A 15541-nucleotide genomic window follows, 5' to 3' on the forward strand; every position below is an offset into this window, starting at 1 on the left:
TTTAAAAATGGTTGCAGCAGTATATTGGCAGGGAATTTCCAGAAATGCAAGCTGACTTCAGAAGAGGATGTGGAACGGGGGGCGTCATTGCCCAGTCCTGCCCCATCCTTACAATCCTTGCTATGCTTGAGCCCACTGTTGCAGCAGTTGTGTCAATCCATCTCACTGTCTTCCCCTTTTCTGCTGACCCTCTACTTTACCGAGCATGATATCCTTCTCCAGGGAATAGTCCCTTCTGGCAACATAACCAAAATAGGTAAGATGAAGTCTGGCCATTCTCACCTCTAAGGAGCATTCAGGCTGCACTTCTTCTGGGACAGATTTGTACATTCTTCTGGTAGTCCATGCTTATTTTCAGTATTCTTCACCAACACCACAATACAAATGCATCAATTCTTCTTCAGTCTTATTCATTTCCAGCTTTTACATGCATATGAGACAACACAAAATACTGTGGCATAGGACAGCCACACCTTAGTCTTCAGAGTGTTATCTTTGTTTTTCAACACTTCATAGAGGTCTTTTGCAGCATATTTGCCCAGTGCAATATGACCTCTAATTTCTTGACTGCTGCTTCCATGCGTGTTGACTGTGGATCCAAGAAAAATGAAAAGTTTGACAATTTCAATCTTTTCTCCATTTATGGCAATGTTGCTTATTGGCCCACTTCTGAGGATTTTGTTTTCTTTATGTTGAAGTGTAATACATACTGAAGACTGTAGTCTTTGATCTTCATCAGTAAGTACTTCAAGTCATCTTCACTTTCAGCAAGCAAGGTTGTATCATCTGCATATCACAGGTTAATGAGTCTTCCTCCATTCCTGATGCTGCATTCTTCTTCATATAGTCCAGCCTCTCACATTATTTGGTCAGCATACAGACTTAATGAGAATGGTAAAAGGATTCAGCCCTAATGCACACCTTTCCTGATTATAAACCATGCAGGATCCCCTTGTTCTGTTCAAAAGACTGCTTCTTGGCCTATCTACAAGTACCTCATGAGTATAATTAAGTGTTCTGCAATTCCCATTCTTTGCAATGTTATCCATCATTTGCTATGATCCACACAGTTGAATACCTTTGCATAGTCAATAAAACACTGGTCAACATCCTTCTGGTATTCTTTGCTTTCAGCCAAAAGCCAGCAGACATCAGCAATGATATCCCTCATTCGACATCCTCTTTGGAATCCAGCTTGAATTTCTGGCAGTTCCTGTTAATATACTACTACAACCATTTTTGAATTATCTTCAGCAAAATTTTACTTGCGTGTGGTATTAATGATATAGTTTGATAATTTCTACATTCTGTCAGATCACATTTCTTTAGAAGGGCATACATATGGATCTCTTCCAGTCAGCTGGCCAGGTCTTCCAACTTTCTTGTTATAAACAAGTGAGTGCTTCCAGTGCTGCTCCATTTGTTAAAACATCTCAAAGGTTATTCTGTCATTATAATACTTCCAATACCTGTGACAAAGTTTCTAGCCTAACAGCAACACACAAGCCACCACAGTATGACAGACAGATGAGTGATGGAAAACCACCATATGACCCAGCAATTCTACTTCTAGGTACATACCCAAAAGACTTGAAAGCTGAGACCCAAATAGAAACTTGTACACCAATGTTCACTGCAGCACTATTCACAGTAGCAAAAAAGTACAAGCTACCTAAATGCCTATGAATGGATGAATGGATAAACAAAATGTGGTATATACAATGGAAGACTACTCAGCCAGTAGGAGAAATGAAGTCTTTATATATTCTAAAATATGGATGAAGCTGGAAAACATTAATACTGAGTAAAGTAAGTCACTCACAAAGGACAAATATTGTATGACCACATTTATATAAAAAGTTAAGAAAAGGCAAATTTATACAGAACAATATTTATTACTGGTTACAAGGGACAGCAAGCCAAAAAAAAAAAAAAATCAAACTCACTGTCACTGGGTTGACTCTGACTCATAGCAACCCCCTTTGGGTTCTCAAGGAAGCAAATCTTTACAGAAGTAGATTGCCCAGTCTTCCTTCCACAGAGTGGCTGGTGGGTTTGAACCACCAGACCTCTGGTTAGCAGCTAAATGCCTTAGGCACTATGCCATCAAAGAGGTACTGCAAGAAGGGGAAAGGGGGTATCAACGGTGTTGGAAATATTGCATCGATTAAGTGTAGAGCTTCACAGTCAATTATTATAACTGCAGTCAGTAAGTTGTATACCTGTAAAAAGTTGAACTGGCAAAAGTTATGTGACAGATATATTTTCAATGACAAAAAAAAAAAGTGTAGCTGCTGAGGCTGCTGGCTGCTTATGCACAAGGAAAAATCTCATGGGATTTAGTTTCTTGATTTGGAATTTTAAGGTCATGGTTTCATGGGGCAGCCCAGTTAATTGGCCCTAATAATATGTTTAATGTTTCTGTTCTACCTCCTACTTCACTGTGTAGTGCCTGGGCTCTTGAAAGCTTGCAAGCAGCCATCCAAGGCACAAGAATTGGTGCCTATATGTCTGGAGCAACAGAGGAAGAAGGAGACTTAATATTGGGAGGAAGATATGGAATGTGTTGGTAATTGCATACATGAATAACCTCCTGTTTGCCATAAGACCAGAACTGGATGGTGACCGGCTACTATTACAAACATTTTTATCAAAGATTCTATAGAAGAATCCTGATCCAAAGCGGAAAAATGTAGAACAGAATTTCAAATTTTCATAGATTCCAGACTTCCCGGAACCATGGAGGCTATATGAATCCCTGAAACTATCCCCTTGAGATAATCTTTAAGCTTTACATCAAAAATGTCCCATGAAGAATAGAAGGGCTGTGTGTGCACAGGGAGACAGCTCGGGGGCAGGAGTATATGGGAGGGAAGGACACAGGGAAGAGGTAACTATGGGGAGGAAGTGGGAGAGGAGTTGTTGCATTGTGGGAAATTGCAGTCAATGTCATGAGACAAAGTATATGTGAGCTGCTGTATGGAAAGTGAATTTACTCTGTAAACTTTCAGTCAAATCACAATAAAAACTTTCAAAAAAAAAAAAAGTCCCATGAAATCTTCTTAAGACTAAACAATAGTTTAGATTACCTAGTGTGCCTTGAGCATGAGCATTATACTTGTTTAAGAATTATCTATATGATATCAATTTGCAACAACAACCTGAAAGAAGGATTGAAAGATTAGATAGAAACCTTAGGGAGCATTGAATTTATCTTAATGGTGGAGGAGCAACTTAGAAAAGGAAGGTGAGAATGACTGTACAACTTGAAGAATGTAATCAATGTCACTAAATAGTACACATGCATGAAGAAACTTTTTTTAAAAAAAAAAAAGACTCAAACTAATTCTTGACCAATTGGGAATAGGGAAAAATACATAGGTAAATGGACTTTCTCTAAGAACTCTCTTGGCATATTGATGGAAAGAAACATAATTAGAGTTCTTACTATTATATTTAGCCCTTTTAACACGTTTCATTCATTTCTTAAACTTTAGTATGCAATAATATACTCAGTCACAGGGGGCAAGGGGAGAAGACAGAGAGAAATAATTTAAGCATCCCCTTACAAAACTGCTGTAATTATACTGCCAGTGATGACAGCATACATTCTACAAATCAAATAGTTTAATCTCTTGTATTTCTTTTTGGTTCGGTAATGCTTTATGTGAGAGTGACTGTCATTGTCAGTTATCACAGACAATAACCTGACTCTTAAGAGGAAAAACAAGAAATCAGGAAAAACACCAAAATCACTAAAGCATCAAAGGAAATGCCGTTCTAATAACATTTATTTTGTATAAGAGGCATTTCATTATTTTCCATTGTTTCAGTAATAGTGATTTTTTTTAAGATACTCTAATCTTTAAAGGCAATTTTCAGGTACAAGAACCAAATGTTAAGAATTAATTAATTCTGTATATACCTCACTTATCCTACCCTTACAACTACTCTCATTATACAAGTGTGCATGATCCTAAGTCATTTTCACAACTTCTTTTACTATTGCTAATCTGGATCTACAGGGCCAGTTCTGCCAAGATATCCTACAACTCCTAAATGAGGCCAGGATATTTCTTACCACCACTTTTTAGTCTCAGCAGATAAATTATGCAAGAAGTGATAGATGTGGATAAGGGTGAAAGGATGTGAAGAACATAAAGTACCAAGAATGAAAATCAGTTTCAACATAAATGTTTTCCTGGAGATTTCTTGAGAATTCTGAGGTAGAAAATATTTTATGTAATGTATTCTCACTGCCATTGAGTTGTTTCTGACTCACAGTGACCCCTCCTTGGGCTTCCAAGGCGGTATCTCTACAGAAGTAGACTGCCCAATCTTCCTCCCAAGGAGTGGCTGGTTGGTTTGAACCGCCAGCCTTCTGGTTAGCAGTGAAATGCCTTAGACACTACACCACCAGAGCTCCTATATAATGTATAGATACTATGAAATTCAGCAACCATTAAAGTAGTTTATAACAACATCCTGCAAACCAAATCGAATAAATTCAGTATTTTTTTAATCCATATTTACAACAAAAATCTTTTAAAGTCTTACCTGTTGTATTACTTCATGGTATCCATTTAATATTGCTCTCAGCTGCCAACTACATAGTAATCTAAAATTTTAATGGGACAAAAGTGTTCATTGCTCAGAATTAAAAGGAAAAAAACTTAATTTGTATGCTAACACAAACATGCACATACATACAAAAGAATGACATAAACATAATTCTGACAAGTTAATAAAATTTTTACTACTGATACTTGTTGAAAGTCTTGTCTTCAAACTGTCAGTACTAATTTTATTTTGAAATATAAATAACTGCAATCAGTAATTGACATGCAAAAAGTACATCTTTTTTTAACTTTAACATACCCAGAGTATTAAATATATTTTCTATTGAACTAGATTCTCTTCCAAAGGAGGTTAAATATAGCCAACAGTTTTAGTCATAATATACAGAATTTGTATATGAAAAAGCATATGTAACAAAATAACCTTCAAATTACAGACTAATTTAACCAAAAAGATACTTACTTTTAATGATGCTGGTAGTGATAAGTTAATTTTGTATATCTACTCATTCACCTCTTCTGTGCACTCAGTATTGCTAAAGTGACTAATTCTTCTGCTGTTACTGCTGATTGTTGTCCAATAGATTCTGACTCATAGTGACCCCACGTAGAGCAGTTCCACTTGCTCCATGGAGTTCTCAAGGCTGTGACCTTTCAGAAGCAGATCACTAGGCCTATCTTCCAAGGTGACTCTGAGTGGATTCAAACTGTCAGTCTTCCAGCTAATAGTCAAGCACTTAACCATTTGTGTTAGGACCCTCTCTGAGTGTTCCCAACATGGCCTTTTCAAGCCATCATTGCTCCCTCCATTTTTGGTGTGCTATCCTCATGCCCGTACCTAGCTCCTGTCTTAGTAGAAGAGCATTCCCCATGGGTAGCCCCTTCTCCATATGTCCTTTCTATCCTTTGCCACCAACTCTGTTACTCTGATTCATTGACTATACCTTTATTGTGGTATCCTCAACCTCTCCAGTTTTGCTAATTTTTCCCTCAACAAACTGACTTGTTAAAGTATCTTACCTCTCATTTAAAAAATATAACATTATAACTCTTTCTTGACCTCTTGTCCTTCTCTGGGCATTCCTTCCCTTGAAAGGAACGTATACTATTTCTATTTCCTAACTACCCACTCACCCATTTTAAAACCTAACACAACCTGGCTTCTGTCACTGCACCAAAACTATTCATAACAAGATCTAACATGATCCCTCTGCAACAGTCAGCAGTGTTACTTATTCCCTCTTTAGACAGATAGATATATAGCTGCTTTGGAGTCAACACAAACTCATAGCAACCTAAGAACAATAAAACAAAATGTAGCCTGCTCCCACCACATCATAGTGATTGCTGGCATTCTCCAGTCAGTCCATTGTTGCAGCTATGGTGCCAATCCATCTCAGTGAATGTCTCCCTCACCCTTGCTGGCCTTCTACTTCACCAAACATGATGTCTCCATTGATTGTTTCCTTCTGGTGACATGTCCAAAGCAAGCAAGTCAGACAGTGTTCTTCTATAATCCATAAAGTTTTCATTGGCTAATTTTTGCAATTAGATCATCAGGCCTTTCTTCCAAGTCTGCCTTAGTCTGAAAACTCCATTGAAACCTGTCCACATGGGTGACCCTGCTGGTGTCTGAAATACCAATGGCATAGCTTCCAGTGTCATAGTAGCACCAAAGCCACCACAGGCTAGCAAACTAACAGACAAGTGACCAATTCCCTCCTTACTCTCTTAATTCTGTTTAGAGAATAAAAATGTCTAATAATAATGTCTTTCACCCCATACATATAGACACTGGTAGGTCTAGCCACTTTCATGGTCCCTGATTCCATACGTACTATGAACTTCTATATATATCTCTACCCTTAAGTCTCACAATTCATTTGCAGATCAACAGACAAACATACCACTAACACCACACCTACTAAATACCTTGAAATATCACATCCAATATGTCTGACCTTTTGGTTAACAGCCACTTTAACCACTGAGCCACCAGAGCTCCTGGGACTGTATTTAGCCTTCACTTATTCTCAACCTCATTAACATAAAAAAAAATCTTATTTCCAAACAAGATCACATCCACAGGTACAAGAATTAGGATTTCAACATATATTTTGGGAAGACACAATTTGATCCATAAAAATCACTTCTTCCCTAGCTTAGTGATCTCAGCCAGAAATTTGGACAGTATCCTCCACTCCTCTTTTCCCCTTACCTTTGGCTACTAACTGGAAGGTCAGTAATTCAAACCTACCAGGCACTCTGCAGAAGGAAGATAGGCCGATCTACTACCATAAAGATTTACAACCTTGGAAACCCAATGGGAGTCACTATGAGTTGGATCAACTCACTGCCAGTGAGTTTGGTTTTTTGTTTGTTTTCCATTTCTAATCAGTAACAAAACCCTGTCAATTCTATTTCAATTATCTCTGGATTCCTTTCCCTCCACTCTACCCCAGAAATATTTAGAAATAGAATTGAGATGTTGGGCACTACCTAAACTCCCAGGTTCATCTCTTGGCATTCTCTGACTAGTAGTCTGTACCGAATTTACACCAGGACTGAAGTGATACTGTGCATCCTTACATAGACTGAATATACACATAAAAAACATCAGTCCAAATTGGAAACAGTTTTCAAATCTTTTGGTATTCTCCCTTTGTCCTCCTGTTCAGTATCTGTTGGTGAACTACACATATAAGCTGTTTTCTGATTTAAACAATCAAATAGAAAATTACAGAATTAATGTGTTACCTTTGAAAAGTATTTCTGTGCAAAGGAAAATCATTTATATATGACACACTGATTTGGAAAAATCAGAAATGTTTCTGGTTGAATGACTGAAAAACATTTTAAGCAAAATTATGGTCACAGGATCAGCCATGCTAAATTCACTACTGGCCCCATTAAGGTAAATATATATAACCACATCACCTGGCATTCTTCACTTGCAAATCTCCAGGCAACAATATTTTAAGGTGGAAGTCTCTTCCCTGTGGAAAATATTGATAAAGTTTACTCAAATTTGGAAGTTTCATCTTTTACCTAATGTAAGAGTAATAAGTTAAACATGGACTTACACAGAAAAGGCACTATTTTCCCTTTATTTTATAAAAAGTATCTACTCCATCTGAACCTTTATACTTGTTAAAATACAAACTATTGCATTTGAGGGAAAATAAGTCAAAATTGTCAGTCAGAAACTTCATTGGGAAATCAAAATACTTTTTAAGATAGGGGTTTGTTTTAAGAGAAAGTCACCCACAAAAACATAAGCAATACCAAGATACTGATAATTTATACACAAAAAAAGATTAATGTTAATTCTTAAGAAATAAATTTATGAAAAAGAAAATCCCTCCAATTTGTTTTGAATATGGAAGACAAAAAATAATAACATAAAATAAGAATATATAATTCATTATGGGCTTTGTATTTTCAAACTTCGTGGACCCTAACAAATTATGAGTAACATTGTGAAAAATGGGAATTCCAGAACATTTAATTGTGCTCATGCAGAACCTGTACATAGACCAAGAGGCAGTTATTTAAATAGCATAAAGCCACATTGAATGGTTTAAAATCAGAAAAAGCGTACACTATATCCTTTCACCACACCTATTCAATCTATACGCTGAGCAAATAATCCAAGAAGCTGGACTATATGAAGAATTACATGACATCAGGATTGGAGAAAGACTAATTAACAGAATGCAATATGCAGATGACACAAACTTGAATGCAAATGAAGAGAACTTGACACATTTACTGATGAAGATCAAAGAACAGTCTTCAGTATAGATTATACCTCAACATAAAGAAAACAAAAATCCTCACAACTAGACCAGTAAGCAACATCATGATAAACAGAGAAAAAACTTTCATTTTATTCGGAACTACAATCAACGTCCATAAAAGGAGCAGTCAAGAAATCAAACATTTTACACTGAGCAAATCTGCTGCAAGAGACTTCTTTAAATTGAAAAATAACAAAGACTTTGAGGACTAAGTGACCCAAGCCACGGTATTTTCAATTGCCTCATAGGCATACAAAAGCTGGACAATGAATAGGAAGATCAAAGAACAACTGATGCCTTTGAATCATTGTGTTGGCAAAGAATATTGAATATACCATGAACTTCCAGAAGAACAAACAAATCTGTCTTAGAAGAAGTATAGTAGTACAGTCAGAGTGTTCCACAGAAGTGAGAATGGTGAGACTTCATCTCACGTAATTTGGATATGTCATCTGGAAGACCAGTCCCTGGAGAAGAACATCAATCTTGGTAAAGTAGAGGATCAGTAAAAAAGAGGAAGGTCCTCAACAAGGGCTGTTGCAGTGGCTGCAATGATGGACTCAAGCACAACAATTGTGAGGATGGTGCAGGATTCAGCAATGTTCCATTCTGTTGTACACAGGGTTACTATGAGTCAGAACCAATCTGACAGCACCTAATAACAACAACAACAACATGTGTGTGTGTGTGTTTTACGTGGGTCAATGCATTTTTTTTCCCCAGCGTTTCCTCTCCTCCCCTCCCAACCCTGTCAACCAACAAAGAAAGTTTCCCTCCATATATGAACCTTTCCTTGACCCTCCACAACAGCAAACTAATACTATATTTGTCTTTCTGTGATTGACATTGCACTCAGCATAATGTCTTTCAAGTTCGTCCATGTTATGTGGTGTTTTGCAGACTCTACATTATTCTTTAGTGCTGCATAGCATTCCATTATGTGTATGTACCATAGTTTGGTCATCCACTCTTCCGCTAATGGGCACATAGGTTGTTTCCATCTTTTTGCTATTGTAAATAGTGCTGTGATGAACATAACTATGCATATATCTGTTCCTGTCCTGGCTCTCACCTCTCTAGGATATATACCTAGTAATGGGATTGCTAGGTCAAATGGTATCTCCAATTCCAGCTTTCTAAGGAATTGCCATACTGCTTTCCACACTGGTTGTATCACTTCACAGTCCCTGCAGCAGTATATGAGAGTCCCAACCTCTCCACATCCCCACCAGCATTTGTTATTTTCTGTCTCATTGAACCTTGCCATCAGTGCGGGGGTGAGATGATATCTCATTGTTGTTTTGATTTGCATCTCTCTGACGGCCAATGATCGTGAGCATCTCTTCATGTGTTTGCTGGCCACCTGAATTTCCCATTGGTAAAGTGCCTATTCATGTCTTCTGCCCATTTTTCAACTGGATTGTCAATCCCTTTGCTGTTAAGGCATTGGCATTTTCTATAATTCTTAGAGATAACTCCCTTGCCAGATATGTAATTATTGGCAAATACGAGTTTGTTGCTGTCATTTTTGTTACATGCTTTTTCGTGGTGTCCATTTCTTTGTTCCATATAATTTTCTATGCTGAGCTCATTTTGTTTATGAATCGTGTTACCACTTCCTTCATTGCTACTGTTTTGTTGTTGTTGTTATGTGTTGTCAAGTCGGCCCTGACTCATAGCGACCCTCCTTGGGTTGCCGAGGCAGTATCACTACGGAAGTAGGATTGCCCAACCTTCCTTCCGAGGAGTGGCTGGTGGGTTTGAACCACCAGCCTTCTGGTTAGCAGTCAAGTGCTTTTAGCTATTTGCTAAATATTTATGCTGGTCCTCTTTTTATTTTGATGTGAATGTTTATCATTTTTCTTTGAGGTTACCCTGTGATTTATAGTTTTCTTCTCAAGTTTAGAACAGTCCGTTCTATCTTGTAGTTGTCTTGACTTCCCTACCATCTAGAAGTTCTGTAACAATATAGTTTTTTTTTCCCTCTTTTTGGTTTGTAGTTAACAACAACAATATATTTATATATACCAAATTTTATTCAAGCATTTTTCCAAGGAAAAGAACTATTCTCTGAGAAATATGTTTAATTTTACTTTCCTGGAAAACTGAATGGGTAAGCAGTTTAAACTTTGTACCTTAAAGAGGATAATACACATGAAATTTGAGCAAAGGTAAGCATAAAAAGACAAACAGAAATATAATCTTTTGCTCTAACAGTATAAAATGAAAAAGAGTAATAAAATTCTTGAAAAACAATTATCACGTGGAATTTTAGCACAGTCTATCTCAAAGCAGTTTCAAAAATAGAGGAACACAATTAAATGTACCCCATAACCTTTACTTTCATGGTAATATTACAGTTTCTGACTTTCATTACATTTAAATGTCCTTTAAAAAAAATGAAACAAATGTACTGCTGACCTTTTCAAAAGGTCAAGTAACAATAATTCAATATTTCATTAAAGCACTAAAAGGTATTATATAGTAACTTTAACCTAGCTTTGTAGATATCACACACATAGGTGTAATAACAATCTGAAATTCAAAATTTACATGAAAAATAGTAGAACTACTGCAGAAGTTTCTGCTGTTGTCTAAAAGAGGAAGATTCTGAAGTCCCTTATTAGCAAAATTTAGTCATTTTAAAAGGTCAAATGCCATGTCATATGCAACAATCCTTTTCTGATTCAAGAAAATGTCCAGTACTAGATTTTTGTACTCAAAAGTATACGAAAACTATTAATATTTCTCAAGAAGTAGATTTTTAAGGTCGTAGTGAACAGAAGTACCAACAATTGCCTAAACTTTCTCTCTCCACACAGTCTCAAAAAAATCTATATAGATCAACATTAACACCAAATTAGACCATAAATGTCCCATGTCTTCAGCAAAACAAGAAGACAGGGAATGCCTTAAACTTCAAATCTCTAGGAAGAAGAATAAAAACAATTTCCACTACGGCCCGCTCTGGAGCTCCCATAGAAAATCCTTTTACAGAACTAGGAAATTCAGTATTGCATGGAAGTGAGAAAGCATTTGAACCAAGTACAAAAATAATAATGAAGAATTCTGACAGATTAGAACACAGACTACATGGTGGGGACTTAATGTGAGCACAGGAACGCAAGGAGGCAGCATTGGAAAGGCAATGCTTTAAGGATAGAAGATAGTAAAAAAAAAAAAAAAGGTAGAGGCAGTTTCCCTTTGGAAAGTGGTGGTCAGGGGAAAAAGTAAGAGTGGGAAAATTAAGATTTTATATAACACACACACACAAGTCTTTCCTCCAGAACATCAAAATAAATAAATAAATAAAATTCATCAAATATAATGCATTTTTCTTCACTGACAGAAAAGGCTGCTCATGCACTAGAAATTTTATAAACTACTGAAATAGCAAAAATATTCACAGATGCAAAGATATCACCTTTGTCAACATTAACCTACTCAGAAGAAAATAGAAAATGAGAGTTAAACATTTCAGGTAACAATAACAATCCCCCAGGATTGTTTCAGGATAACAATCCCCCATGCCAACAAAAATCACAAAGCATAAAAAATTATAATACTGAATTAAATATCACTAAATGAGCATTTGTACTCAAATTCAGAAATTCAAAAACTAAGATCAGAAATAACAACAGTTATATACACACATATAAAGAAATGAAATGAGTTGATTAACTATGGGGGAAAAGATTTAAAAAAATCATGAGAAATGGGAGAAGATTAAATTAAGAACACCAAAGGATGAACTGAGTCAAATAAAAATTTGTAAAGGTCAAAGAAAAGTCAAGAAAATTACCAAATAAAAAAATTAAAGATGGCTATTAAAAAGTGATTGAAATAGAACACAGTCAGAGAAAAACCAACATACATATAATTGGAACCCCTACAAAGAAAACCAAGATAGTACAAAATAATAAATATTTAAAATTATAATCAAAGAACACCTTCTGGAAATTTAAATACTAAAAGGGACAATTGGACACATGAGAAAATTGGTTTGTGATGATCTAGTCTGAGACACATTCTAACAAACAGATTAAAAAACAAAAGAACTAAACAGACTAAAAATAAGGAATCCAGACCCTCTAGGAAAATAATAATAATAATAATAACTTATGTGGGAAACAGTAAGACTGACATCAGGTGTTCCAAAGCAGCATAAAGAACAAAACAACAACAGAATAGAATTTTTAAGAACTTAAAGGGAACATTCGCTTCTAGCTATCGTAGAGTAACAAGGACAAGATTTTCTCTCTTGCCTTAAACAACTAAGGACAAAATTATGAAACAATGATCTTCAGACACTAAGTAATAGGCAGCACATAACAGTAATCCATAAAAGAAGGAAAACAAATGGAAAAGCTCTGTTACTGTCCAGCCTTACTACATGAAGAGTTTCCAAAAACAAAGCAGAGATGGGAACACTAACAGAGGCCGGCATTCTCCTTGACTTGAGAAGACAGAGATAAAAATAGAAGGATCCCAAAACATAAAACTGACAAGATACAGTGCTGAAAAGGAAAGAGCTGTATAAATAGAGAAAGTTCCAGAGAACTTCAAAGTTTCCTTACAAAGAATCGTCAGCTAAGTACCAATTACTACATGCCTATGAAGAAACCAGTAGTCCCTGGGTGGTGCAAATGGTTAACCTCCTGACTACTAATGAAAACCTTAGAGGTTCAAACACACCCCGAGTCACCGAGCTATCAACTCCGAAAGGCCTGAGCCCTGGAAACCCTACAGAGCCCAGTTCTACTACGCAACATACACGGTCATCATGAGTCCAAATCAACTTGATGGCAACTGGTTTATTTGGTTTTACCACCCAAAGCTGGTAAAAGAGCCACAGGAATAATGCATGCAAAACTATCCAGGAACTCACAAAGGGGTGAGTACAGTTTAAGCTCCAACCACCCACAGTGGAAAAACATTTTAATGTAAAAGCCATCAAATAAAGTACCCAGAATGATTTTGTCCCAGTGGTAGAACAAAATTAGCCCTCAACTAAAGCTTATTCTGGTTCTGCCTAACAAAGCTTAAAAACAAGCCTGAAACCACAGCCAGCTACCCAGAGGGAGCAAATAGTTGGACCTATGGGCTCAGGACCATGGTTGCAGGGGACATCAAGCTCAACTGGCATAACATACTACACAAAAACATTGTTCCACATCCTACTTTGGCAAGTAGTGACTGGGATCTTAAAAGCCTGCAAGCAGCCATCTACATGCAATAATGGATATCTACTCGTCCAGAGCAAAGAAGAATGATGAAAACCAGAGACACATGGAAACAATTAGCCCAAGGGACTGATACACCATGTGATCCTCAGACTATATGACTACAAGACCAGAAGAACTAGATAGTGCCAGGCTACCAATGTCAACCACTCCGAGGAAGATCTATCTAGGAGAGCCTGTATAGAGTGGGAGAACAATGTGGAACTAAACACAAAGTCATTTAAAAAAAAGGGGGCATGGGGTGGGGACCAGGTTTGCTGGTCTGATAGAGCCTGGTGGAACCCCTGAGACCATGTCCCCCAGCTACTGCCCTTCAGGTCTGGAATTTAACCCACTCCTTTGGCTTCCAGCCAAACAAAAGACAGGCATATGAGTTGAACATTTACATTAAGTAGATACACTCCTTGGAGAGATTAATCACGGGAGAATAGAAGGGCTGCATATGCACAGGGAGACAGCTCAGTGGGCAGGAGTGCATGTGAGGGAAGGACACAGGGAAGAGGTAACTACAGGAAAAAAGTGGGAGGAGAGCTCCTGTTGCATTGTGGAAGACTTCAGTCAATGTCATGAGACAAAGTGTATGTGAACTGCTGTATGGAAGATGAAATTGCTCTGTAAACTTTCACCCAAATCACGACAAAATTAAAAAAAAAAAAAAAACTGAAAAAGCTCAAACTGTTTCTAAGTAATTTAATTGCAAATACAGCAAACCTCAAAAACATTTAAGAAGACAAAGAAATATCTAGTACCCAAAAAGGTAGAACCTACAATGTCTGGCAATATATCAAAAAACACCACATATACAAAGAAAAAGGAAAATATGACCTACAATAGGGACAAAAATCAGTAGAGAAAAACAAAAACAAGAATGGCACAGACAAGAAAACCAGTAGAAAAAACTAATTAGTCTGAACTATATTTCACATGTTCAAGAAAATACGGGAACGCACGAGTGTATCAAATAAACACATGAAAGATATTTACAAAAACCCAAATCAAAGAGATGGAAAATACAATGTCTGAAATCAAAAATACTCTAAATGATATGAACAGATGGTTAATAAACAACAAAAGCTGCTATCAAGTTACCACTGACTCAAGGTGTCCTGATGTGTTTCTGAGTAGAATGGTACATAGGGTTTAAATGGCTGTGACCTTTCAGAAAAAGATAGCTAGGCATTTCTTACAAGGTGTGTCTTTGAGTGAATTCAAACTGCCACCCTTTTGGTTAGTTGCCAAGTGCTCAACCATCTGTACCACCTAGAGACTCCAATAGCAGATTAGACCTTAGATATTATTGTTCCTGACTACATAGCAACAGAATAAATCCAAAATAAGATATAGCAAGGGAAAAATAAAAAAAGAAGAAAGAAAGAGATCATCAGTGAGTTGTGGAACTATTTAAAGTGGCCTATTACATATGTATTTAAAGTCCCCAACAGGGAAGAGGAGAGATAGGACAGAAAGAATTTTAAGAAATAATGGCTGAGTTATTTTCCAAATTTAACAAAAATATAAACTCACAGATAGAAGAATATGCACAAATTCCATGCAGATGAAACATGAAGAAAACTATACTAAAGGACATCACAATCAAATTGACTAAAACAATGATAAAAAGAAAAACCTTAAAGAGGAGCCAGAGACAAAATATACTTAGAGAGGAACAAAGATAACAATCTGAACAGAGATCTCTCAAAGGATATAATGCAAGATAGTAAAATAGTATCTTAAAATTAATGAAAGAGGAGGCGGGGCAAGATGGCGGACTAGGCAGAAGGATTGCACAGACCCTCTTCAACAAAGAAAAGGGAAACCAATAAATACAGACACAGAAGATAATCTTGGACCCCTGAGCCTTGAAGGAAAGGATGCAGATTTGGACTAAACCCCAACTAGCAGAAGAATTTGCGTGAAAATA

At 36.7% G+C, this 15541-nt stretch overlaps 1 protein-coding gene across 1 annotated transcript in view; it reads right to left on the reverse strand.

The window, feature by feature from the left end:
- FANCL (FA complementation group L) overlaps positions 1-15541 on the reverse strand; it is a 138122-nt gene that overhangs the window by 100959 nt on the left and 21622 nt on the right. The window contains exons 3-4 of the mRNA XM_007938015.2: positions 7515-7573; positions 4558-4618 (exon numbers count right to left, since the gene is read on the reverse strand). Coding sequence (XP_007936206.2) covers positions 4558-4618; positions 7515-7573 — 120 coding nt within the window. The remainder of the gene's footprint in view (positions 1-4557; positions 4619-7514; positions 7574-15541) is intronic.

The sequence above is a fragment of the Orycteropus afer genome, unplaced genomic scaffold, assembly GCF_000298275.1.
Source record: "Orycteropus afer afer isolate SDZICR_OR568_19922 unplaced genomic scaffold, OryAfe1.0 scaffold00046, whole genome shotgun sequence".
Classification (NCBI taxonomy): domain Eukaryota; kingdom Metazoa; phylum Chordata; class Mammalia; order Tubulidentata; family Orycteropodidae; genus Orycteropus; species Orycteropus afer.